Source organism: Mobula hypostoma, chromosome 26 (assembly GCF_963921235.1).
Source record: "Mobula hypostoma chromosome 26, sMobHyp1.1, whole genome shotgun sequence".
In the NCBI taxonomy this organism is placed as follows: Eukaryota; Metazoa; Chordata; class Chondrichthyes; order Myliobatiformes; family Myliobatidae; genus Mobula; species Mobula hypostoma.
The window spans coordinates 39,053,014-39,078,381 of record NC_086122.1 but is presented as its reverse complement, the minus strand read 5'-3'; the positions used below and the strand labels follow the sequence as shown (position 1 = coordinate 39,078,381).

At 41.3% G+C, this 25,368-nt stretch overlaps 1 protein-coding gene across 11 annotated transcripts in view; it reads left to right on the top strand.

Moving 5' to 3' along the window:
- The window catches only part of phactr4b (phosphatase and actin regulator 4b), a 192,561-nt gene that overhangs the window by 131,336 nt on the left and 35,857 nt on the right, over positions 1–25,368 (top strand). For 8 of the 11 annotated variants that reach the window (XM_063033795.1, XM_063033790.1, XM_063033794.1 and 5 more), the window contains one exon: positions 22,591–22,758. In XM_063033795.1, coding sequence (XP_062889865.1) covers positions 22,591–22,758 — 168 coding nt within the window. Of the gene's footprint in view, positions 1–4,448; positions 4,624–22,590; positions 22,759–25,368 lie in introns of those variants that run through there. The other 3 variants (XM_063033796.1, XM_063033787.1, XM_063033786.1) reach the window with 3 other exon arrangements.

Genomic DNA, 25,368 nt, shown 5'->3' with positions numbered 1-25,368 from the left:
ACCTCAGTAGTATCCAAGACATCCTCAAGGAGTGCTGCCTCAGAAAAGTGGCACCTATCATTAAGGACTCACAGCATGTAGGACATGCCCTCTTCTCATTGTTACCGTCAAGAAGGAGGGACAGAAGCCTGAAGGCACACACCCAGCAATTCAGGATTAGCTTCTTCCCCTCTGCCATCTGATTCCTAAATAGACATTGAACTCACGAGCACTACCTCACTACATTTTTTTTTGCGCTACTTAAATTACTTAATATCCATATGTACTTACTGCAGTTCAGTTTTTTCATATATTTGTCATGCATTGCATTGTACTGTTGCCACAAAGTTAACTAGTTTTACGACATATGCCGGTGATATTATGCCTGATTCTGATTCATAATTAGGTATTGTAGTAGGTTGTCCTCTCGGGGTAGTCAATAACTACTGTCTGTGGTCCTTCTGAGATTCATTAGTAAGGAAATTTTCTAACTCCTACATGTTGACATGCCAAGCAACCCACTGAATTTATGACTGAGAAAAATGTAATCCGTTGTCAGAATTGAAGACACATCCTCATTAGTGGGATCAGATGCAGGAACAAGATAATTCTCCATAGTGAAGGAAGGTTTCAATAAAGTGTACCTTTGATTTTGTCCCTGTTCTCAATCTTGACAAAACTTTATCCAAACCAACATGTAACTGCTGAATATTTTCAGTATGTTGGTGTATGGACTGTACTGTCAGGGGTAGTGGTGGAAACCAATATGACAGTGGCATTTAAAGGTCTGTTAGATATATGAATATGGAAGAATGGGGATAATGTACTGGCAGAAGAGATTTAATTTAATTCAGCATTGTATTTGGAACAGATGCTGAATTAAAATCAGATTTATTATTACTGGCTTGTCGTAAAATTGCACTGTTGTTTGCAGCAGCAGTAAAGTGCAAGACATAAAATTGCTGTAAGTTACAAAGTAAATAAAAGATGTCAGAGATAATAAATCATGAAAATCTGATGGTGGAGGGGAAGATGTTTTTTTTGAAAACATTTCAGTGTGGATCTTCAGGCTCCTGTACCACCACTTCGATAGCAGTAACATGAAAGAGGGCATGTCGCGATAGTGAGGGAATATAATGATGGATGCCAACTATCGAGGAGCAGGTAGGGCGACACATTCTGGGAAGGTGTAATAATAACAGGGTTGTCATGGTGGGAGATTTTAATTTCCCAACTATTCACTGGCCTCTCCCCAAAGCAAGGGGTTTAGATGGGGTGGAGTTTGTATGGTGTGTTCAGGAAGGTTTCCCGACACAATATGTAGATAAGCCTACAAGAGGAGAGGCTGTACTTGATCTGGTATTGGGAAATGAACCTGGTCAGGTGTCAGGTCTCTCAGTGGGAGAGCATTTTGGAAATAGTGATCACAATTCTATCTCCTTTACCATAATATTGGAGAAGGATAAGAACAGACTAATTAGGAAAGCGCTTAGTTGGAGTAAGGGAAAATATGAAGCTATCAGACTGGAACTTGGAAGCATAAATTGGAAACAGATGTTCTCAGGGAAATGTACGTCAGAAATGTGGCAAATTTGTGTGGCGATCTGCATAGGTATGTTCCAATGAGACAGGGAAAAGATGGTAGGGTACAGGAACCGTGGTGTACAAAGGCTGTTGAAAATCCAGTCAAGAAGAAAAGGAAAGCTTATGAAAGGTTCAAAAAACTAGGTATTGATAGAGATCTAGAAGATTATAAGGCTAACAGGAAGGAACTTAAGAATGAAATTAGGATAGCCAGAAGGGGTCATGAGAAGGCCTTGGCGAGCAGGATTAAGGAAAACCCCAAGGCATTCCAGAAGTATGTGAAGAGCAAGAGGTTAAGACATGAGAGAACAGGAACAATCAAGTGTGACAGTGGAAAAAGTGTGTATGGAACCGGAGGAGATAGCAGAGGTACTTAATGAATACTTTGCTTCAGTATTCACTACGGAAGAGGATCTTGGCGATTGTAGGGATGACTTACAGCAGACTGAAAAGCTTAAGCATATAGATAGTAAGAAAGGGAATGTGCTAGAGATTTTGGAAAGCATCAAGTTGGATAAGTCTCTAGGACTGGACGAGATATACCCCAGGATACTGTGGGAGGTGAGGGAGGAGATTGCTGAGCCTCTGGCAATGATCTTTGTATCATCAATGGGGAAGGAAGAGATTCTGGAGGATTGGAGGGTTGCAGATGTTGTTGCCTTATTTAAGAAAAGTAGAGATAGTCCAGGAAATTATAGACCACTGAGTCTTACTTCAGTGGTTGGTAAGTTGATGAAAAAGATCTTGAGAGGCAGGATTTATGAACATTTGGAGAGGCATAATATGATTAGGAATAATCAGTACGGCTTTGTCAAAGGCAGGTCGTGCCTTATGAGCCTGATTGAATTTTTTGAGGATGTGACTTAAACACATTGATGAAGGTAGAGCAGTAGATGTAATGTATATGGATTTCAGCAAGGCATTTGATAAGGTACCCCAAGCAAGGCTTATTGAGAAAGTAAAGAGGCATGGGATCAATGGGACCTTGCTTTGTGGATCCAGAATTGGCTTGCCCACAGAAGGCAAAGAGTGGTTGTAGATGGGTCATATTCTGCATGAAGGTCAGTGACCAGTGGTGTGCCTCAGGGATCTATTCTGGGACCCCTACACTTCATGATTTTTATAAATGACCTGGATAAGGAAGTGGAGGGATGGGTTAGTAAATTTACTGATGACACAAAGGTTGGGATAGTGTGGAGGGCTGTCAGAGGTTACAGTGGGACATTGATAGGATGCAAAACTGGGCTGCGAAGTGGCAGATGGAGTTCAACCCAGATAAGTGTGTGGTGGTTCATTTTGGCAGGTCAAATATAATGGCAGGGTATAGTATTAATGATAAGATTCTTGGCAGTGTGGAGGATCAGAGGGATCTTGGGGTCCGAGTCCATAGGACAGTCAAAGCTGCTGCGCAGGTTGGCTCTGTGGTTAAGAAGGCATATGGTGCATTGACCTTCATTAATCGTGGGATTGAGTTTAAGAACCGAGAGGTAATGTTGCAGCTATATAGGACCCTGGTCAGACCCCACTTGGAGTACTGTGCTCAGTTCTGGTCACCTTACCACAGGAAGGATGTGGAAACCATAGAAAGGGTGCAGAGGAGATTTACAAGGATGTGGCCTGGATTGGGGAGCTTGCCTTATTTGAATAGGTTAATTGAACTCGGCCTTTTCTCCTTGGAGCAGTGGAGGATGAGAGGTGACCTGATAGGGGTGTATGAGATGATGAGAGGCATTGATCATGTGGATAGTCAGAGGCTTTTTCCCAGGGCTGAAATGGCTAACATGAGAGGGCACAGTTTTAATGTGCTTGGAAGCAGGTACAGAGGAGATGTCAGGGGTAAGTTTTTTACACAGGGAATGGTGAGTGCGTGGAATGGGCTGCGGCGACGGTGGTGGAGGCGGATATGATAGGGTTTCCTGGATAGGTACATGAAGCTTAGAAAAATAGAGGGCTATGGGTAACCATAGGTAATTTCTAAAGTAATTACATGTTCAGCACAGCATTGTGGGTTGAAGGGCCTGTACTGTGCTGAGGTTTTCGATGTTTCTGTTTCTGGAGGCATCACCTCTTAAAAATGTCCTCAGTGGTTGGGAGGGTTATACCCATTATTGAGCTGGCTGAGTCCATAATCCTCTGTATCCTCTTGCAATCTATCCATTGGAGACGCCATGCCAATTACAGTGCTCTCCACTGTGTATTTGTAGACATTTAATGGAGTATTTGGTGACATAAAAAACCTCATCAAACTGCTGCCATGCTTTCTTTATGATTTCCCCCCCTCCCTCCCTCTCACCCCCTCCCTCCCTCTCACCCCCCTCACCCCCTCCTTCTCCCCTCCCCCACCTCTCCCTCCTTCTCCCCCCTCCCCCACCTCCCCCTCCTTCTCCCCCTCTCCCCCACCTCTCCCTCCTTCCCTCCCTCTCGTCCCCCCACCTCTCCCTCCTTCTCTCCCTCCTTCTCTCCCTCTCGTCCCCCCACCTCTCCCTCCTTCTCTCCCTCTCGTCCCCCCACCTCTCCCTCCTTCTCTCCCTCTCGTCCCCCCACCTCTCCCTCCTTCTCTCCCTCTCCTCCCCATCTCTCCCTCTCTCCCTCTCTCCCTCTCTCCCTCTCTCCCTTCTCCCCCTTCTCCCCCCTCCCCCCTCCCCCCCCCCCCCCCCCCTCCCCCCTCTCCCCCCTCTCCCCCCTCTCCCCCCTCTCCCCCCTCTCCCCCCCTCTCCCCCCTCCCCCCCTCTCCCCCCCTCTCCCCCCTCTCCCCCTCCTCCCCTCTCTCTCCCTGTCTCTCCCTCTCTCTCAGTTTGTAGATCAAAGCACCTCCCCCTTTAGACCCGTGGCTTCACGTAATCTGCATTGTGGAATGATAGGCATTCATCTGAGAAGGGAAGTTGTAAGATTATCTTATTTATGAACGTAAGGCAGATCTCTGAACCAACACTGGACTGTCCAGCTGTAGTTTTCCATGGTTTTAGTGTTCATGGCACTACATGATCCTGAAAGTTAGGACGGGACGAGCAACTGGAATGGGTTATGCTCCTTCGAAGGTGCCCGAGGCTGTCGTTTATGGTGAGTGTTGTGAGTACAGTGTTAATGTATTCTGCCGCAGGTAAACTGATGAGCTGATAGGAATTTACGGGCTCCACAAGGCTGCTCCAGATCACATTTCACTCTGGTGTGTCAGCCAAGGAAAAGAGTTGTAGGCCTTTGATATGTTGCACCTTCATGTGTACAAGAGCTTGTGTATTCCAGGGACTTTGCGTATGGGACCGTGTATTTCTTTCATCGAAAGTAACCATCATCTCTTGATGGGGGGAAGCCACAGCTTTCAGTTTAAGCTGAAGATTGTTTTGCTTTCCCTCGGCTGATACAATGTCCAAATAGTTTTTCTTCCCGAATCATTCTTCCTGTATTACTGTGTATTTCCAATTCATGCCACTTACACTTTACTGATTTTAGTTTGCTCTGACTTTGCAATGGCAGAAGAGAGCTGCATCCTCCATTTATCACCTCAGCAGTCCAAACCAACCCCTCTCTTCCCACCATTATATCCCCCCCTCCACCTTTACGCCTGCCCCCTCTCCCCACCCTTCATGAGCTGAAATGATTAATCCATGTTTGTTGGGTGTGACAGCATGCTGTGTCTTTGAGTATCTGTTTCATTCCTTTTATTGCAATTTTCAATAAAGAACTGCCTGACCTGCTGAGTTCCTCCAGCATTTTGTGTTATGTTGCTCTGGATTTTCAGCATCTGTGGAATGTTTTGTGTTTATGATTCCCCTAGCCTAGTGGATAAAAATTCCAAATTGCTGAAAAAGTGGCTAAGTTTTAGATTTTTAAAAAAAATCAGTGTTTTCTAAAAGCAGAATTTCAGGATTGTTGAAGATGTTTTGGCATTGTGTTCTCAATTCTTGGATTTTTCTGGGACAGTTGAAAGTTGGCCTTGCTGACTCTCTTCATTGTGAATAATAGACAGTTGTTTGTTATGTTTTTAGCATCCCTATTTGAGCGATTTGTAAGATTTTTAATGATGGAGCAAACAAAAGTGAATGGAAGCAAGGGCTGGTGAGAAGCAGTTGTCAAGTTTGAACAACGTCGAACCTCGTCACCCTGAATCATGTTTCTGGAATCTGAAGATTCCGAATTCTGATTTCTTCCCAACTTTTTTCCAGCTTCAGGTCCACACTCCCTCTCTTCAAAGTGCAGACTTAGTAGAGAGAGACCATAATACATTGGAGCAGAATTAAGCTATTTAGCCATCGAGTCTGCTCCACCATTCTATCATGACTGATTTATTATCTCTCTCAAACCCGTTCTTCTGCCTTCTCCCTGTAGACTTTGATACCCCAACTAACGAAGCACCCAGAAAACTCTGCTTTAAATATACTCAATGACTTGACCTCCACAGCCGTCTGTGGCAATGTGTTCCACAGATTTACCACCCTCCGGCAAAGGAAATTCCCTCTAATCTCTTTTCTAACTGGATGTTCCTGTATTCTAAGGCTGTGTCCTCTGGTCCTAGACCTAGCCGCTGTAGGAAATACCCTTTCCACATCCACTCTGTCTCGGTCTTTCAATATTCAATAGTTTTCAATGGGATTTCTCTCCCAGCCCCAACTGTAATCTCCTGTGAATATAGGCTCGGAGCCATCAAAAGCTCCTCATATGTTAACCGTTTTGTTCCCGGAATCATTCTCTTGAACATCCTCTGGACAATCTCCAGTGCCAGCATATCTTTTCTTAGATAAGGGACCCAAAACTGCTCACAATGCTGGATGTGCAGTCTGGCTAATGCCTGAAAAGCCTCAGCTTCACATCCTTGCTCGTATATTGCGAGGGACAAAATTGGTCCTCTGGAAGGTCGAATGATAATCCATGTGTGGAGCCAAGTGAGATAAGGGAGATCTTAAATTATTTTTTTTGCATCTGTATTTATTCAGGAGATGGACATAGAGTATAGAAGTGAGGCAAAGCTGCATCAGCTTCATGGGCCTATACATATTACAGAGGAGAAGGTGTTTGCTATCCTGAGACAAATTAGTGTGGATAAATTCCCAGGGCTGACAAAGTGTTTCCTCGGATCCTATGGAGGCAAGAGCAGAAATTGCTTGGGCCCAAACAGAGATATCCTTAGTGACAGGTGAGCTGCCAGACATTTGGAAGATAACCAATGTTGTTCTGTGTTTAAGAAAGGCTCTAAACATAAACTATAAACCTGGAATTATAGGCCAGTGAGCCTTACATCAGTGGTGGGAAAGTTATTGGAAAGTATTCTAAGGGACTCGTTATATAAGTATTTGGATAGACATGGATCTAGTGAGAATAGTCAGCATGGCTTCATGTGTGGTAGGTCATGTCTAACCGTTCTTGTTGTGGTTTTTGAGGAAGTTACTAGGAAAAACTGAAGGCAAGGCAATGGATGTTGTCTACATGTATTTTAGCAAGGCATTTGACAGGGTTCTACATGGGATGTTGGTCAAGAGGGTTCAATCACTTGGCAGGCAGGATGAGGTAGTAAATGGATTAGATATTGGCTATGTGGGGAAGCCAGTGAGTGGTGGTAGATGGTTATCTATTTTACTGGAGGCCTGTGACTAATAGAGTTCCACAGGCACTGGGTCCATTGTTGTTTGTCAGCTATATCAGTGATCTGGATGATAACGTGGTTAACTGGATCAGCAAGTTTACAGATGATACCAAGACTAGAGGTGTAGTGGACAGCAAGGAAGGCTATCATGGTTTGCAGCAGTATCTGGACCAGCTGGAAAAACAGGCTGAAAAATGGCAGGTGGAATTTAGTGCAACACCTCACACTTGTCTGCATTTCAGTAGGATCAACCAGGGTAGATCACAGTAAATGGTAGAGCAGTGAGGAGTGTGGTAGAACAAAAGGAACTGGGAATGCAGTTCATAATTCATTGAAAGTGGCATCACAGATAGATAGGATTATAAAGAAAGCTTTTGACACACTGGCCTTCATAAATCAAAGTATTTAGTATAGGAGATGTGGTGTCATGTTGAAGTTGTATAAGACATTGGTGAGACCTAATCTGGAATATTGTATGTAGTTTAGGTCACCTGTCTACAGGAAAGATGTAAATAAATAGTGTCTAGTTCTGGTCGCCTCACTATAGGAAGGATGTGGAAGCATTGGAAAGGGTACAGAGGAGATTTACCAGGATGCTGCCTGGTTTAGAGAGTATGCATTATGATCAGAGATTAAGGGAGCTAGGGCTTTACTCTTTGGAGAGAAGGAGGATGAGAGGAGACATGATAGAGGTGTACAAGATATTAAGAGGAATAGAGTGGATAGCCAGCGCCTCTTCCCCAAAGCACCACTGCTCAATACAAGAGGACATGGCTTTAAGGTAAGGAGTGGGAAGTTCAAGGGAGATATTAGAGGAAGGTTTTTTACTCAGAGAGTGGTTGGTGCATGGAATGCACTGCCTGAGTCAGTGGTGGAGACATACACTAGTGAAGTTCAAGAGACTACTAGACAGGTATATGGAAGAATTTAAGGTGGGGGGGTTAACCGAAGGGCCTGTACTGTGCTGTACTATTCTATGTTCTATTAAAGTTATAAAAGTATTAAAGAGTATAGAGAAAATTTCCAATGGTATTGCTGGGTCTGGAGTACCTGAGTTATAAGGAAAGATTGAATAGGTTAGGACTTAGGACTTAAGAGAAGATTTGATAAAGGTATACAAAATTGAGTGGTATAGACAGGCAAGCAAGCCTTTTCCACTGAAGTTGAGTGGGTCGACAAGCAGAGATCATGGGTTAAGGGGAAAGGTGAAAAGTTTAAGGGGAATATATGAGGGGAAACTACTTCACTCGGTGTGTTGTGATAGCGTGGAATGAGTTACCAGCACAAATGTTGCATGTGAGCTTGATTCAACATTTAAGCGAAGTTTGGATAGGTACATGGATGGTAGGGGGATGGGGGCTATAGTTCTGGTGCAGGTTGATGGAAGTATGCAGTTTAAAAGCTTTGGCATGGACTAAATGGGCCAAAGGACCCTTCTGTGCTATATTCTTCTATGACTCTATATTCTTGTCCTCTCAAAATGAATGTTAATTTTGCTTTTGCCTTCCTTACCACTGACTCAACTTGCATGTTAACCTTTGGGTATTCCTGCCCAAGGACTCTCAAGTTTCTGCACCTTTGGTCTTTGAATTTTGTCTCTGTTTAGAAAACAGCCTACACCTTTAATCATTCTACCAAAGTGCATTTCCATTCAGTTCCCTACACTGTATTCCTTCTGCCACTTCTTTGCCCGTTTTCCTAACCTGTCCAAGTTCTGCAGATTCCTTGCTTCTTCAACACCATCTGTCCCTCCACGAACTTTGCCACAAAGCCATTAATTCTATCATCCAAATTATTAACATACAACATGAAAATCAGAATCCCAACACTAACCCCTGCGGAACACCACTCGTCACTGGCAGCCAGCCATAGGGCCTCTTTAAACCCTGTACACCTGACAGCGAAGTTCTGTGGGAGAGGTCTGTGCTCAACAACTCTTCCTCACTTCTACTCTGTGCCTTTTGTTCATTTAATATCTCACATGAAGTACAGTTTTGCTATTTTCTGATACAGGTTTACCATCTGAGTGTAGCCATCTGAGGAAACTTTTTGTTTCCTCAGTTTGGTGCTGAGCTGTCTGCACTTCATTCTGAGACAGTGATCCCTGTGATCTCTTGCCAGTCAGGCCCTATGAAAATTCTGAGGATTTCCATTACAATGCTGTTGGGGGGGCATGGGCTATTAAGTCTCTGGACTTCTTCAGATTAGTTGATCGCACACTTTGATCATCGCATTATACCTCTAACTTCGAAATACAACAATCCACATCATTATCAAACAGTAGGCAACCTTGAAATGTTTCTTTGTGGTGTAATGTTATTTGCAATTTATTTCTCTTGTTTTTGGAGTTGACTTTTAAAGGAAAAGCAAAAATGACACTTTTTTTCATAATATTTAGCCTGTCATCAGCTCCCTTCAATTTTAATAAATTGGTATAAAGCTCTGTAATGGCTGTTTTTAAATTGGTAAATTGGTTTACTATTGGTTTACTATTGTCAACTACTAAAGCAGGGGTCGGCAACCTTTTTGCCTCTGTGGGTCGGATCACGTACTAATGAGCGGACATTGGGCCAGATAAATGCCATAAAAAACTTGAAATATGGGGATTATCCTTTTAAATACGTCTAGTTATGTTTTGCCTCAAATTAATGAATAACGCATGCTAGAAAATCATTTGTGCTTAAGGTTGCCTACCCCTGCACTAAAGCTACAGTGGGAAAATGTGTCCATGTAGATCATTTTGTTACAGCAGAGCATTGAGGTGGCGCAAGTTAAAGCACTAACAGAATGTAGAATAGTGTTGCAGTTAGAGAAAAAGTAGTTTGGAGGAAGACAGTAAGGTGCAAGGCTGCAACGAGGCAGCTTGTGAGGTCAAGAGTACATTCTATCATAGTAGGAGTTCGTACAGTAGTCTTATAACAGTGGGATAGAAGCTGCCCTAGAAACTGGTGGTATGTTATTTCAGACTTTTGTATCTGCTGTCCGATGGGAGAGGGAAGAAGAGAGAATGTGAGCAGAGATGTAGATCGCTGAGCTGATTCTGGAAATCCTAGTTCTGGCAAGGTAGCAGAGAGATTTATGCTTTGAATTACAAACTAAGATACTTGTTAAATTTGCAGATTTCTGAATAATGTTAACCATTTGAGAATTAAAATAATGTGTCCCAAATAAGCAGAGCTGATGTACAGTGGAAAATAGCTTCAAAATTGAACTGGCTGAGCATGTAAATTGTACTTGGTAGCCAGATACTGATCCCTGTGTGAAAGATTTTGTGTTCTTTGATGAGAAATTAAAGAAAAAAAAGTATTTTTGGAACATTTTCAAAACTATAAATATGTCTTAAATATGCTTTCATTCAAGTTTTGGTTTATATATTTTTGAATGTTGACCATCTATAACGAACTTAGAGTCTGCTGCATGCTGCAAAATGCACTTCGACATGCTTCATATAATTAAATGTTGTTATGAGGAAAGGTTGTCTTTCAATAAGGATTTCAAACCAAGTTTTCCAGACACCAGGAACTATTCTGTAGCTCTTCATCAATGATCAGTGAAAATCTATTATATATAAAATCACTTCCTTGATTTGCTGTTCCCCTGTCAGTTTAGAATGAAAAAACAGCACTGGTCTATCTCGCTACATGTTATGCTTTTTAAAAATGCATCCAAATTTGTTTTAACTGTTTATGAAGCTGCTTGCCTCTGCCCTTTTAGAGCTGAGTTCCAAAACACCATCATCCTCTGAGTGAAGAAGCACTCGTATATCTCCTTTCTCATCTTTCTCACAATTAACTTAAATCACTACTCCCATGCTTTTGACCCCTTTAATAGGAACGATGAATCCTTCTCATTTTCTTCTTGTATTTTAACTGTATGTTTCATTTTCATGTTCAGTCCCTTCAGACATATACTTCTATGCACTAAGACCATAAGTCATAGGTGTTATGTTTTGTAACTTCAAAGCATTAAACTAATTAAAATTAAAAGACAGGAGTCTGAAATGAGAGTTTTTACTGTGAGGCACGCACGTTTCACATGGTAGCATCATAACATATACAATTCATGTATTTTTACATATAACTATAATGGATTATATAAACAACAAATAATGTGTAATCAAACAATATATTTACAAGATATTACTCAAATATTACTGTATTATTAAATGCACAACACTCCTCCCTGCTTATCTATAAACTCCAACTCATAGAATACATCTCAACGTACACACAGTACACTATATAACACAACTACATAGACGTGCATAGCATAGTATATTTTAAGTTGTCTCATTCAGGTCCTAAAGATTAAATTTCTGTGGAGGATTTCTTACTCTTATGGTTCAAAATCTTTCCTGACAAGGGAGGTCACTGTGCTTGACAGGTGAGTCTTGTGGCTGTGAACACAGTTTGGGGCTCCTCCATGGTGGTTGTACAAGTTGACTTTGAGACTGCCAGAAGTGATTCTGATGGCTCTGGCCATCTTTCTTTTCCTTCCTTTTTCTTCATCTAGTTTGTGCATCTTGATCTTGGGAAGGTCCATTTAGTTCACTGGAGTATTCTCCTGGAAGAGTCTGCTGAGGGCTAGATCTGTGGCATTTAAGTCTGATGATCCAGCTTTGTATAAGAAAACCAGGTATGATTTGCGGAGGGTTCCGGCCTGAAACGTCGACTCATCGTTTCCACGGATGCCGCCTCACCTGCTGAGTTCCTCCACCATGTTGTGAGTGATGATTTGCGGAGGGTTATTTCAAGAGCCCAGAAACAATTCCGGGAGAGGTTGGTAGCGACATCGGATGCATGTCAACTCTGGCAGGGTTTGCAGGCCATTTCTTCCCACAAAGCAGGCCCAACCTCAGGAATGGCAGTGATGCTTCATTGCTATGAGCTCAACACCTTTTATGTTGGCTTTGAAAGGGAGAAAACAACCACAGCTATGAGGATCCCTACAGCATCTGATGACTCTGATCTCTGTCTCGGAGGCTGACATCAGGCTGTCTTTCAAGAGGGTGAACCCTCGCAAAGCAGTGGAGCCTAATGGAGTTCCTGGTAGGGTTCTGAAGCCCTGTGCCAATGAACTGGTAGGAGTATACAAAGACAATCTCTCACTGCTAAAGTCAGAAGTTCCCACCTGCTTTAAAAGGGCAACAATTATACCAGTGCCCAAGAAGAGCAGTGAGAGCTGCCTCAACGACTGTTATCCAGTAGCTCTCTCATCTACAGTGATGAAAAGCTTTTGAGAGGTTGGTCATGGCTAGAATCAACACCTGTCTCAGGAAGTACCTGGGCACGTTGCATTTTGCCTATCGTCACAATAGGTCTATAGGAGATATGATCTCAGTAGCACTCTATGCTGCTTTGATTCACCTGGACAGTGCAAATACCTATATCAAGATGCTGTTTATTGACCATAGCTCAGCATTTAACACCATAATTCCTACAGTCCTGATCAAAATGCTACAGAACCTCGGCCTCTGTACCTCCCTCTTTATCTGGATCCTCGACTTCCTAATTGGAAGACTATAATCAGCCCATTTTTCCAACTGGTCCAGATCCTGCTGCAAGCCATGATAGTCTTCTTCCCTCTCCACTACGTCCCCGATCTTGGTGTCGTCTGCAAATGTACTGCTCCAGTTTACCACATTATTATCCAGATTGTTGGTGTAGATTACAAACAAATCCTTATCGTTAATAATAGACTCCAGCATGTTTCCAACCACTGATGTCCAGCTAACTGACCTATAATTTCCTTTCTTCTGCTACCTTCCTTTCTTGAAAAGTGGAGTAACATTTGCAATTTTCCAGTCCTCCAGAACCATTCCTTACCACTTCAGTTAAGTTTCCCCTTATCCTTCTCTGATTCTAAGGAAACTGTGTCCCAACCTATCCAATCATTCTTCATAACCAAAGCTTTCCACTCCTGGCACCATTCTAATGATTCTGCACCCTTCCCTTCAGTCTAATCACATCTCTCTTGTAATACGAGGACTCAATCTGTAGACAGAACTCAAGTTTTGCTTCTTTAATGTTGTATACAGATCTAGCATGGTCGATAAGGAAAGAATCCCATTACTTTTATAACTAACTGTTTCTATCAATTAAGGACCAGTAGTCTGAGGTCCCTTGCATTCTTCACACTACTCAACATGATCGCAGTTATTATGTATTCCCTCACCTTGTCCTTCTCCAAATGCTTTGCCTTATGCTGTGGATTAACTTCTATTTGCCACTTTTCTGTTCAGTCTGTTGAAATTCTTCTTGCTGTCCTGTAGTCTAAATTTTGTCTCCTCGCTGTGAACCACATCAGTTTTTGTATCCTGTATTTTGTGCCTCATGTAATTAGGTCTAAATCAAGGGTTCCCAGCCTTTTTCATGCCATAGACCAATACTATTAAGCAAGGAATCCTTGGACCCCGGTCTAAATCATTGATATATCCATCGACCAGCGAGGAATATTGTACTGAGCTCGGTAGAACTCAATTGGAAATGACCATGCATTATTGCAAAAAGTTTCCTTCCAGTCACTGAGCTAACTTTGGAACCAGTTTTCCATTGATCCCACAGACCTATTTTTTTTGACAGATTCTACCATTTTGGGATGTGGTTAAAAGTCTTGCTAAAATCCATACAGTATAAGCTACATTGACCCTTCTTGTTCTAATTATGACAAAGGGTCTTCAGCCTGAATTATCAACTCTTATAATAGCAGAGAGTGGTGAATCTGTGGAAATCTTTGCCACAGGCAGTTGTGGACACCAAGGCTTTATGTATATCTAAGGCAGAGATTGACAGCTTCTTGATTGGTCAGGGCATGAAGGGATATGGAGAGAAGGCAGGAGATTGGGGTTGAGAGGAAACTTGGATCAGCCATGTTGAAATGGCAGAGCAGACTCAATGGGCCAAATGGCCTAATTCTGCTCCTATATCTTGTGGCTTTATCCCATCCACTGTTTCTCCCACTTCCTCCCTTAACAACCACATCTATGCTTCTCCAGACTTGAATCAAATAATTAGGATTGGATGAGGAGACAATAGGAAAAGAGCCATAGAAAATCTTTACTCTGCTGTTGAAAGCAGGGGCACTGCGAATAATATGGGAGAAATTTTGCAGAGCAGTTGAGGGAGGAAACACTATGGTTGGAGATGGAGGAACTTCAGTATGGAGCCTGTGGGGGCAGTTTGAAGTTTCTCTCATGAAGGGTGATCCTGAGTAGTAATGTGGGCTAATGGAATCAGTTAAAGAATAGGCAAGTGTTTTTTTAAACCTTGAATGTGGCACATAAGATGAGCAATAAACCTAGAAGATAAAAATAGTCACTGAACTCCAGGAATCTGGAAGGAAATGCATGGCATGCCATTTGAAGAGAGAGAAGAGATAGGGGTGTGTGTGTGTGTAGGCACTTTTCAATTAGCCTTCTGTAAAAAGTATATGTTTTGAAAACTTTTGGGGAAATGGTAGTTCATGGTGGGGATGAGTGCTAGGTATCTCTCGTAGAATGTTTAAGGTTATGCTGTGTACACAGATTTTCAGAAGTTATCATGAAGGAACTGCATGTGTTTATAAAACATATCTTATTAATTGCTGTTAATGTAGTTCACAATTTTTAATAAGTTTTAGTTATTAACACAGTTTATGGAGTAAACCGCAGAACTAAATGGATGGTTAATTCAGATGATATAACATTGCCTAGATAATCAGTAGGATTCTTTTACTTGTCCCAGAATATCCTAGGAGTATGCTGGGAGGGGTTAGGTGCAAGAGGTGAAGGGCTAGAGAAGAAAGAATGTTTTAGAAGAGGGCGGTTGACCATGAAAGATAGAGAAGGGGGAGAGACACCAGAGGAAGGTGATGGGCAGGTGAGAAGGGATAAGATAGGAAACAGAATAGGTAATGGAATAAACAAGAAAGCGGAGGAGGGAGAATTACTGGAAGTTAGAAAAATCAATGTTTTTGCCATCAGGTAGGAGGCTACCCTGTTGGAATACGAGGGTGTTGCTTCTCCAGCCTGAGTGCACCCTTATCATAGCAGTCGAGGAGGCCATGGACTGTCAATTTGGAAACAGACGTCGATTTGAAGTAGGTGGCCAATGGGAAATCTCACCTTTTGTGGCAGATGGAGCAAAGGTCCTTCCCTTTCTCCTACGGCCCACTCTCTTCTCCTATCAGATTCCTTTTTCAGCCATTTATCTTTTCCAAGTATCCCCACCCAGCTTCTTATTTCATTACCCTGCCCTACCCACCTGCCTTCCCCCTCACCCGATCCTGCCTGTCACAGCCAGGTTGTACTCCTTCCCCTTCTTCTCCCCCCACCTTATTCTGGCTTCTTCCCCCTTACTTTCTGGTACTGATAAAGGGTCTCACCCTGACATCAACCGGTTATCCCTCTCCATAGATGTTGCCTGACTGGCCGAGTGCCTCCAGCATTTTGTGTGTGTGAATCAGAAAGCAGCATTCCTTCCACTAGCATGTCACTCTGGGTGAGGCAGGCCATTTGCTAATCAGGCATTGGGAACAGATTCTACCCCTAAGCCAACATGACACCATGAACTAATACACTTGCACATGCTCATCAGAAGATGATGCGTTTCAAAGTTGGTACATAGTCTCCAATAAATAGCCACAGGAGTTGCACCTCATACAGTACTCTGTTTGGGATCACTTAGAAGTTTAAGGGTTTCAGAATTTAAAGCAAATAATCATTTTTGATACAGTATTATGGCATTAATGCTGATCCAACCGGCACCATGGAAACTGGGTGGCTTTCTTTTTCACATTATTGTAGAACCTTTAATTATAACATCTATAGGTGAAAAAATTCTACAGGTGACTGAGTTCAGCTTGCACTGGGAGTTCCTGCATCTATGCAATGGGAGTTGCTACTCTTTTGAATTTCATATTGTTTATTATTGTCACATATACCAAGATAGAGTGAAATGCTTGTCTTGCATACTGCCCCTACAAATCAAATCATTACACAGTGCATTGAGCTAGGACAAGGTAAAACAATAACAATGCAGAATGAAGTATGAAAGCTACCCCAAAAAGTGCATTGCGTATAAATAACAATGTGCAAAATCTTAATGAGGTAGATTGTGAGGGCTGAGAGTCCATCTTATCCCACAGATCCATTCAGGAGTTTGATATCAGCGGGATAGAAGCTGTTTTTGAGCCTGGTGGTACATTCTTTTAGTTTTTTGTATCTTCTGTCTAATTCAAGGGGAGAAGACAGAATGTCCAGGGTGGGTGAGGTCTTCGATTATGCTGGCTGCTTTACTGAGACAGTGAGAAGTATAAACAAAATCCATAGAGAGAGGCTGGTTCCTGTGATGTGCTGAGTTGTGTCCACAAATCTCAGCAGTATCCTGTGTTGATATAACTGAGTGATGAAATGCTGCTTCCAAATTTTCACTCACTTATCAATCGTTGCTTAGAATGTCAAAGAATTAGCCAGTAAATCTCCTGTTCATTTGCCATAGTTCAGTTCTGCTGCAAGAACTGAGGATCTGTTTAGGTTGGTAGATTTCTCCACGACATTGGTGGAATGTTGGCTCAGGACAGAGGACTCCAGCGAGACACACTCCGCAGCCTGTGCTCCAGTAGGGGAGATGGCCTTAAGAAGTATGAAGAGCAATTAACTTTTTTGCTTCTGCACATTCTCTGTGGGTCCTATGCTCGTGGCATTTAATACAATTCTCAAGATTTATAGAACTATAAGTATTTTCAGCAGTCCTGATGAAGTGTCTCTGCACGAAATGTTGATTGTTTATTCATTTTCATAGATGTTGACTGACCTGCTGAGTTCCTCCAGCATTTTGTATGTGTTACTCAGGAAATACTTGATTTATGTATATTTTAAAAAAACATAAGAATTTTCTTTGTGATCCAAGCAGGAGTTCCCCCTTGAACTCCTTGCTTAATGGTATTTATCCATGGTATAAAAAGCTTGGGAATCCCTGATACAAGGAGATTTAGAAATTTCTCTATTGTGGGAGAAGCTTTAAATAAACCAAATTTAAAGTAATTAACTAAAAATGTGTGAGTTGACGTGGGTCAGAATGAAATAAAAGCATTAGCTTGCATTAAATGGCCTGTTTCTCTACTGTGGTGTTTGTTTAGTAATGTTTTGCTTGGTGTGTGATTAAGATGCATGTATTTTTCTTTAATCTACATGTACTTTCATCTTGGCCCATCTTCCCCTTCTTGTCCCTCCCCACTTCCACTCTCATACTTGCTCTCCTTCCCTTCAGCTCCCCAAACGACCTCCATTCCTGTTGAGAAAAAAGAGCACATTCTTTTAACCAGTATATCGAGACAATTAAATCCTTGGCATGCTGACAGCTTAGAGTTTCAAAGCCAAAAATATTCATACCACAGCTCTTTAACATGCAGAAGTCTAATCTCTGTACTGAAACATGTAATTTTACTTCTGCCGACTAGAGTATGGTAATTGTACACTTCCTGCACTAGGACCCTAGTTTAAACAACAGAATTCTTCCAGCAGTCATATGCATTTCTTAGCTGGACTTGGGTGTCCTCAGCTGTGAGCATGAATCTAAACATTCAAGGGCAACCGAGAAAGAATGCGGACAATACTGGAAACATAAGAAAGTTTGCAGATGCTGGAAATCCAAAGCAACACACACAAAATGCTGGAGAACTCAGCAGGCCAGGCAGCATCGGTGGAAAAGAGTAAACAGTCGACTTTTCAGGCCAAGACCCTTCATCAGGACTGGAAGTGTTTTGTGCGGTTTTGAAAGGATGTGATTTCATTGGAGGCACTACAGAGGAGGTTCAACAGCATGTTGTTGGGGATGGAGCTTTCCAGCTGTAAACAGAGACTGGAGTTAAATTGCAGGGTCTGTTCATTTATTGAGATACAGTGTGAAACAGACCCTTCTGGACCTTCGAACCACACCACCCAGCAGCCCCAGATTTAACCCCAGCCTATTCAAAGGACAATTTACAATAACCAATTAACCTACTCATTGGTATATCTTTGGACTGTGGGAAGAAACTGGAGCACATTCCACAGGAGGGCGTACAGACTCCTTACAGGCATTGCTGGAATTGGACTCCGACCATCGATGCCCCCAGTTGTAATAACGTTGGGCTACTGTGGTGCAATTTCTCATGGCACGGAGAATATGAGTGAGTTGTACAAACTTACGAGAGGCAGTGGTAGAATAAATAGTGAGAAACTTCTCTCCTTAGCACTCAGTGTAGCTTTAAGGGATGAGATAGGGGATTTGAGGAAGAATCTTTTACAATGGGTGGATGTGGAATTGAACAGATAGCTGGCAGATACCACACAAAATTTAAGAACTTTAGATGGGTACATGAAACAGCTTGGCATGGAAGGCTACAGACTGAGTGTAAGGAAATGGAATAGTATAAACAACTACTTGATGGCTGATACATGTGTGGTGATCCGAATGGCCTATTTACCCCTGGGATAGTGTAAACAAGTACTTGATGCTTGGTACAGGTGTGGCAGGCCGAATGGCCTGTTTACCCTGGGATTGTATAAACAACTACTTTAAGGCCAGTACATGTGTGGTGATCCGAATGGCCTGTTTACCCCGGGATAATATAAACAACTACTTGATGCCTGGTACAAGTGTAGTGGGCTGAATGGCCTGTTTACCCCTGGGATAGTGAAAGCAAGTACTTCATGGCTGGTACAAGTGCAATGGGCCCAGTACCAGTTTACCTGCTGCAAGTCTGACTCTCCAGAATTACACATTTTTAGGAATGGATAGGAGCACAATATCTTTGTCGATAGAGGCAAATCCACCTGCTTAATATACAACGATTTGATTGTACAGTTCAAAATAAAATCAAAGCTTAAAATGGTAATGCCAAGGCATGTGAGATTGTTTTACCTTCCAGAGCAGCAGTCACTTTGAATTGCTAACCCGCGTAGAGAACCCAGTCTCACAGAGCTCATGTTTCAGAGAGGTAACTGTACAATTCACACTAGATAATTAAGTATGGTGGATTCTGGTTAATTGGAACACATCGGAACCAGTACATTTTGGCCCAATTAGCTGAAGTTACAGGGAAATGGTTAAAAAAGGCATTAAGAAGCCAAACTACCATTTAACTAAATAACAACTTATGTATTTAAATTAAATACAGAATGTAATAGAACACTACCAATATTACTTCAATACAATAAACTGTGTTTTGGTTTCTAATAATTATTGACAAGAATTTATCCAGCGTACCTGTACACTGTTGCGTTACTTTGACTGTAAATGAACAACATCAGCACAGACACCTACTGAAGATAATGGACTACATTCATTCTTACAATGCTTCAGATGATGGCATCCTCCAAATCTTCATTTTCATTGTAACGTTCAAGATGATTGTACATACCTTCAAATTCTTTATAGTTCCTAACTTGAAGCAGTGGAATAATTTCATTTTTTCTCCTGCCATTTCCAAGCCTGAATGCTTGAAACTGCAGTGAGCAAAACAGTTCTAAATTGTTTCTCACCAACTATCTGTGAAAAAAATCACTGTTTTTTGAACACAAACTCACGCAACTGATGCTATTTAAAAACTGTTCTCTCTAAGCCTGGTGTAGCGTCTAACAGCCACAAATTGCCATGACTAATGCTAGTTAGAATCTGTTCAGCAACAGTCTCCTGTCGCAATTAAATGGCCTAGTGTCCCAAATAAACAAAGGCAATCCAGGTGATTTTCTCAATTAGTTTTTGTTTATGAGTTGCCTCGAATTACCGATGGCCCCATTAACTGGAATGCACTATACTTACAATGAACAGGTTTTCTAAATGGCACTGGTTTTTTTGGTAAATATTTCAGAGGAATTCGCTTAATCTGAAGCTGTATTTCTAATATGAATTTTTGTATATGAATGTATGTGTATATTGTCATGTACTGAGGTCACACGTACAGTGGAAATCATTGTTTTGTATGCCATCCATACAGATCATTTCATTACACACTACACTGAGATGATACAATGATGTAATGCAGAGTAATGCAGTGCAGGCAGAAAGTAAAGTGTAAGATCATAAACGAGGTAGGTTGTAAGGTCAAGTGTGCGTCTCTTGTACTCATGGGATTGTTCAATAGTCTCACAACAGCTGCCTTTGAGCCTGGTGATATGTCTTTCAGACTTTCATATCTTCTGTGTGGTTGGAGGCAGAGAAGAGAGGATATCTGGAGTGGACACACACAAAATGCTAGAGGAGCTCAGTAGGCCAGGCAGCAACTACAGAAAAGAATATAGTTGACGTTTCAGGCCAAAACCCAAGAGTTTCGGCTTGAAATGTCAACTGTACTCTTTTCCATAGATGCTGCCTAGCCTGCTGAGTTCCTCCAGCATTTTATGTGTGTTGCTTGGATTTTCAGCGTCTGCAGATTTTCTCTTGTTGATATCTAGAGTGGATGAGGTCTTTGATTATGTTGGCTTCTTTACCCAGGCAGTGAGAAGTGTAGAAAGAATCCACTGATGGGAGAACAGGTTTCTGTGATGTGCAGAGTTGGGTCTTCACTCTGCAGTTTCTTGTGGTCTCAGGCAGAGCAATTGTTATACCAAGCCATGATACCTCTGAATAGTGTTTTTTATAAATTAAATAAAAATTGGTGAATATCAAAGGGGATGTGCCAAATTACTTTAGCCTCCTGGTGAAGCAGAGAGGCTGATGTGCTCTTTTGGTCATGGATCTGGAAAGGCTATTTGGTGATCAAACCTTGGACTTGAAGCTCTGAACTCTTCTGGCCTCGCAGTGTTGAGGTAAACAGGAGCGTGTGCACTGCCCACCCCTTCCTGAAGTCAATGACCCGCTCCTGTGTGTGTGGTCCGGGGTGGGGGGGTGTGATGTAGGGCATGCAGTAGGCATTTGGTTCTTCTGGTCAATGCTTGTGAATGTGACTCCATAGTCCTACAATTAAGAACCACTGCTCTAACCGTTGAAAAGATGGTTATTCTAATTTAAAATCTGTTCACTTCCCCTTTTTGAGCACTATCTACCTTAGGTTTCCTAATCATTTAATGAAGCCACCAATTCTTGGGTGTTAATGACAGCATTCGGAATTAATCTGGTTTTGGAGCTGCTTAACACCTGAGCTGTATGTGGAGTCAGAATTTTGAATACTGACAGCAAATTGGCAGTTACTTTCTTATATAAAGAAAAGCTGAACAGAGAATTTCCATCAGTCCAATCATAATTTACTGTTCTCGACTGGAGCAAAGGGTAAGTAGATACAAGTTTATCATTATCTCATGGTCTGAGAGCTAGGGAAATGAAGATATCATGAAAGGGCAGTATGAAATATAAAATGCCTCCGAAAACACTTAACTATACATTCAGGGTCATCGATCCTGTCTTGCTGTCATCCTGTCATCTGCTTAAGTGTTCAGGAGAATGTGTTCTTGCCTTGTCTGAATCAATGCATTTCAGAAGCTTTGCTGTAATGTTCAGTACTGCAACAGATTTTTGCCTGTGGTTTCGTGTTTGGCAGGTTGAAAAATGGTGTTTCCAAGCAAGAAATAGATAAATACGAGTCATTTTTGTGGCTTCTCTTGTAATAGAAAAATAAACTCAATAACTTAAGTGTGGTGGTATGTACAAGAAACAATTTACAATCCACAGTTCAGCTCTTTCGTAATAATGGTGAAGTCGTCCTTCCTTTATTGATGCTGAAATCTCCAGTCAGCATTTTAAAATACTCAACAACTAGTTTAACTGTTCGATTGATGAATTAACATTGCAAAAAAGTATTTTCTTTGGAAAATTATTCATTTTTTTAAAGATCTTCATACATGTATCCCAAAGGGGTCTATGCACCATTGTTCTTTAGAAACCCATTTCTTAGTGGAGGAATCGGTCACCAACAGAGGAAAGTCTGCAGATGCTGGAAATGCAAAGCAACACGCACAAAACACTGGAGGAACTCGGCAGGTCAGGCAGCATCTATGGAAAAGAGTAAACAGTTGTTGTTTCAGATCGAGACCCTTCATCAGGACTTGGAAGGGGGAAGATGCCAGAATAAAATGGTTGGGGGAAGGGAAGAAAGGCTAGCTGGAAGGGAAAGGTCAAGGACTGGAGAAGAAAGAATCTGGTAGGAGGTGAGAATGGACAGTAGGAGGAAGAGAAAGAGGAAGTAATCCAGGAGGAAGTAATAGGCAGGTGAGAAGAGGTAAAAGATTAGGGTGGGGAATAGAGGAAGAGAGGTGAAATTTGCTTACTGGAAGGAAAAGAGGATTCGTTGATAGACATCGGTACTGTGTTAACCAGGTCTTTGGTATTTGGTACACATCCTCCAAAACCACCTCCTGTGCTGACTGACACTGATTGACAATGACTTGCCAGTGACTATTTACTCCATTGAGAAGTAACCTTTGGCAATTTAATTCTCTTCCCCACCACCTGAATTTAACTGTATGATTTTTCTCCTCCAATGCATATTGACAGCTGAGGAAGAGGAGCAGCATCCACCAGTGGGCTCGGGGAATGACGTCTCTGGTTCAAATACGCCCACAGCACGGAGGAAGGGAAAATTTCCAGGATTTGGAAAAATCTTCAAACCTTGGAAATGGAGGAAAAAGAAAAGCAGTGAAAGGTTCAAGGAAACTTCTGCGGGTAAGAAATTTGGGAGCCTTGTGGAAAATGCTTTCATAATTTGAAAGAACAGTATAAAAATGTGAAAGATATTACATTATTTCAAGTCATTCAACCTTCCTACAGAGCAGTGTAAATTTGAAATGATTGAAACTGAAATCTTCACAGCAGTGCCCTCTATTGGACATTGCATGAAAGAACACTCCACAAACATTTGAGTTCCTTTGCCCCATTCTTTGCTTGGCAACCCACCAGCATTCCTTGTCTGACTTGAGCCTGGCTGCAAGGGCAAGCTGCAAAGTATTGGAGGTGTCAATGGTATTGTATCCCAGCCACTGTGCACTTTTAATAAAAAGAAATAAAATATAGTTAGAGTGGATAATGAGTGCGAAAGTGACCACTCCAGATAGCACAATTAGTTAATGCACTGAAGAGGCCATTTCTGTTCTTTAGTTTCATTAGACTTTTCGACTAACACCACCCCCTCTCAGTACATGTGGTCATCTTCAAGTTCTCCTTTAATTATTTTATCTTGTTCATTATTGAGAGTTATAGTTGTCTGCTTTGTCTACCATACAATGCTATGCAATCCAATGGAAAGCAACATTCTGCAAAGAAAAATTGCCTCTTATTAGTTCTGCTTCTGCTGCTAGATGCATTAAATCTGCTGTCTTAATCTGCCTGCTGCTTGAAGCAGTTTTCTTTCTGTACTCTATTAAAACTAAAGTATTTGTAACTTTCAACTACATTATATTATTTCTTAATCTTCTCAACTCCAGGTAGAACGATCCCAACTTGCCACTTTATTCCTGTAATTGTACAACTTCATCTTTGGCACCATTCCTGTGAATCTCGTCAAAAGAATCTTGCTTGGAACTAAATACAAGCTGTCACTGGGTTAAGAGCACTTGACTTGTAGGCATCCCCAACATATGAATGGGCTGCTGTAATGTTAATGAATTCAAAAGTCCAACCTACAGTACTGTGCAAAGGTCTTAGGCACCTTAGATTTTTTTTATATAAATCAGGTTTGATATCATTGGCATATGTCGTGAAATTTGTTATGCGACAGTAGCACATTGCAATATATAACAAAAACTGTAAATTAATATGTGTGTGTGTGTGTATATATATATATATATAAATTTTTGTGTATATATAAACTAGGACAGTATCATCCATCATTTTGTTTTGATGTTCATTTTTTGGCTTCTGCATTAGTGTGTCAGTAGAAAAGAGCAAATTTTAGATTTCCAAACAGTTATCTTCAAAAAAAAATGTTACAAATAACTTTTTGCATTTCATTAAAGAAAGTAACATATTAAGTAATAGACGGCTTTTCAAATAAAAACTTGATTATATAGCCCAGCGCATGATTAAACGAAGATAACAAACAGGTGCTAATGATCAATGACATAATGAGTTGAATAAACTAAACTGATTAATTGATACAGAAGCAGGTGTAGAAAAAATCAAATTGGGTGAAGGACAGCCAAACTAAAAGATGAAGGTGAGACTGTTCAAACTTCAAATCATCGATTTTTACAGCAAGGCAAGAATGAGCATATAGCAACAAAACACAAGGTGGTCATCCTGCATCAGCTGGTCTTTCTCAAGCAGAAATTTCATGGCAGACGGGAGATTCAGGATGTGCTGTCCAAGCTAGTGCAAGGAAACAGGAGGTCTGGAAATGCATGGAGACTGAGTGCAGCAGACGAGGGATACATCAAACTGACTTCCCTTCGACATCAAAGAAGTCCAGCACTGCTATCAGCTTTGAACTCTCAAACTCCTGAAACCCAAGTATCCCCCTCTACAGTCCAGAGAAATTTTGTCAGAAGTGGTCTCCATGGAAGGGTTGCTACCAAAAAGTAATTCCTCTGAAGTGGAAACAAAGCCAAGAGACTCACCAACACACAAAAACACAAGGACTGGGGTGCTGAACAATGGCAGCAAGTACTCTGGACTGACGAGCCAAAAATTGAAATTTTTGGCTCAAGCAGGATGCAGTTTTGTCTGTAGAAGAGCCGGAGAGTGCTACTTGGATGAGTGTCTGCAGTCAACAGTGAAGCACAGCGAAGATAACAATGGTCACAACCTACTGCCAATTTTCTTATAAAACTGCACAGTAGTGCACCAAAGAGAATTAGTACAGATTTAAAGGGCAAAGGGTCGTCACTCCAAATATTGATTTGATTTAGTTTTATACTTTTTACTGCTCTTAATAGAAAATCTTTTGATATTTAGAAACTTTTCATTATTTTTGAAATCAGAGTTTTTTTTACCTGTGCCTAAGACTTTTGTTACATACTGTATGTACTTACGTCCATTCATTTACACAAACAGCAGAAGTAGTTTCTCACTACAGTGGATTCTGGTTAATTGGGACACATTGGGACCAGTGCAATTTGGCCAAATTAAGCAGCTGCTCCAATTAGCCAAGTTTCATAGAAATAGTTAGAAAAGTTTGAAAAGTTTTTTTTTTAAATTTTATTTTTATTTGGATAAGGAGTTCACAATTATCATGTACTTTTTTCACACATATAACCTTTTCCATTTTTTTATATGTATAAAACTACAATTATTTATACATTCTTAAGTACACATTGAGATGATATAAAAGCAAAATAA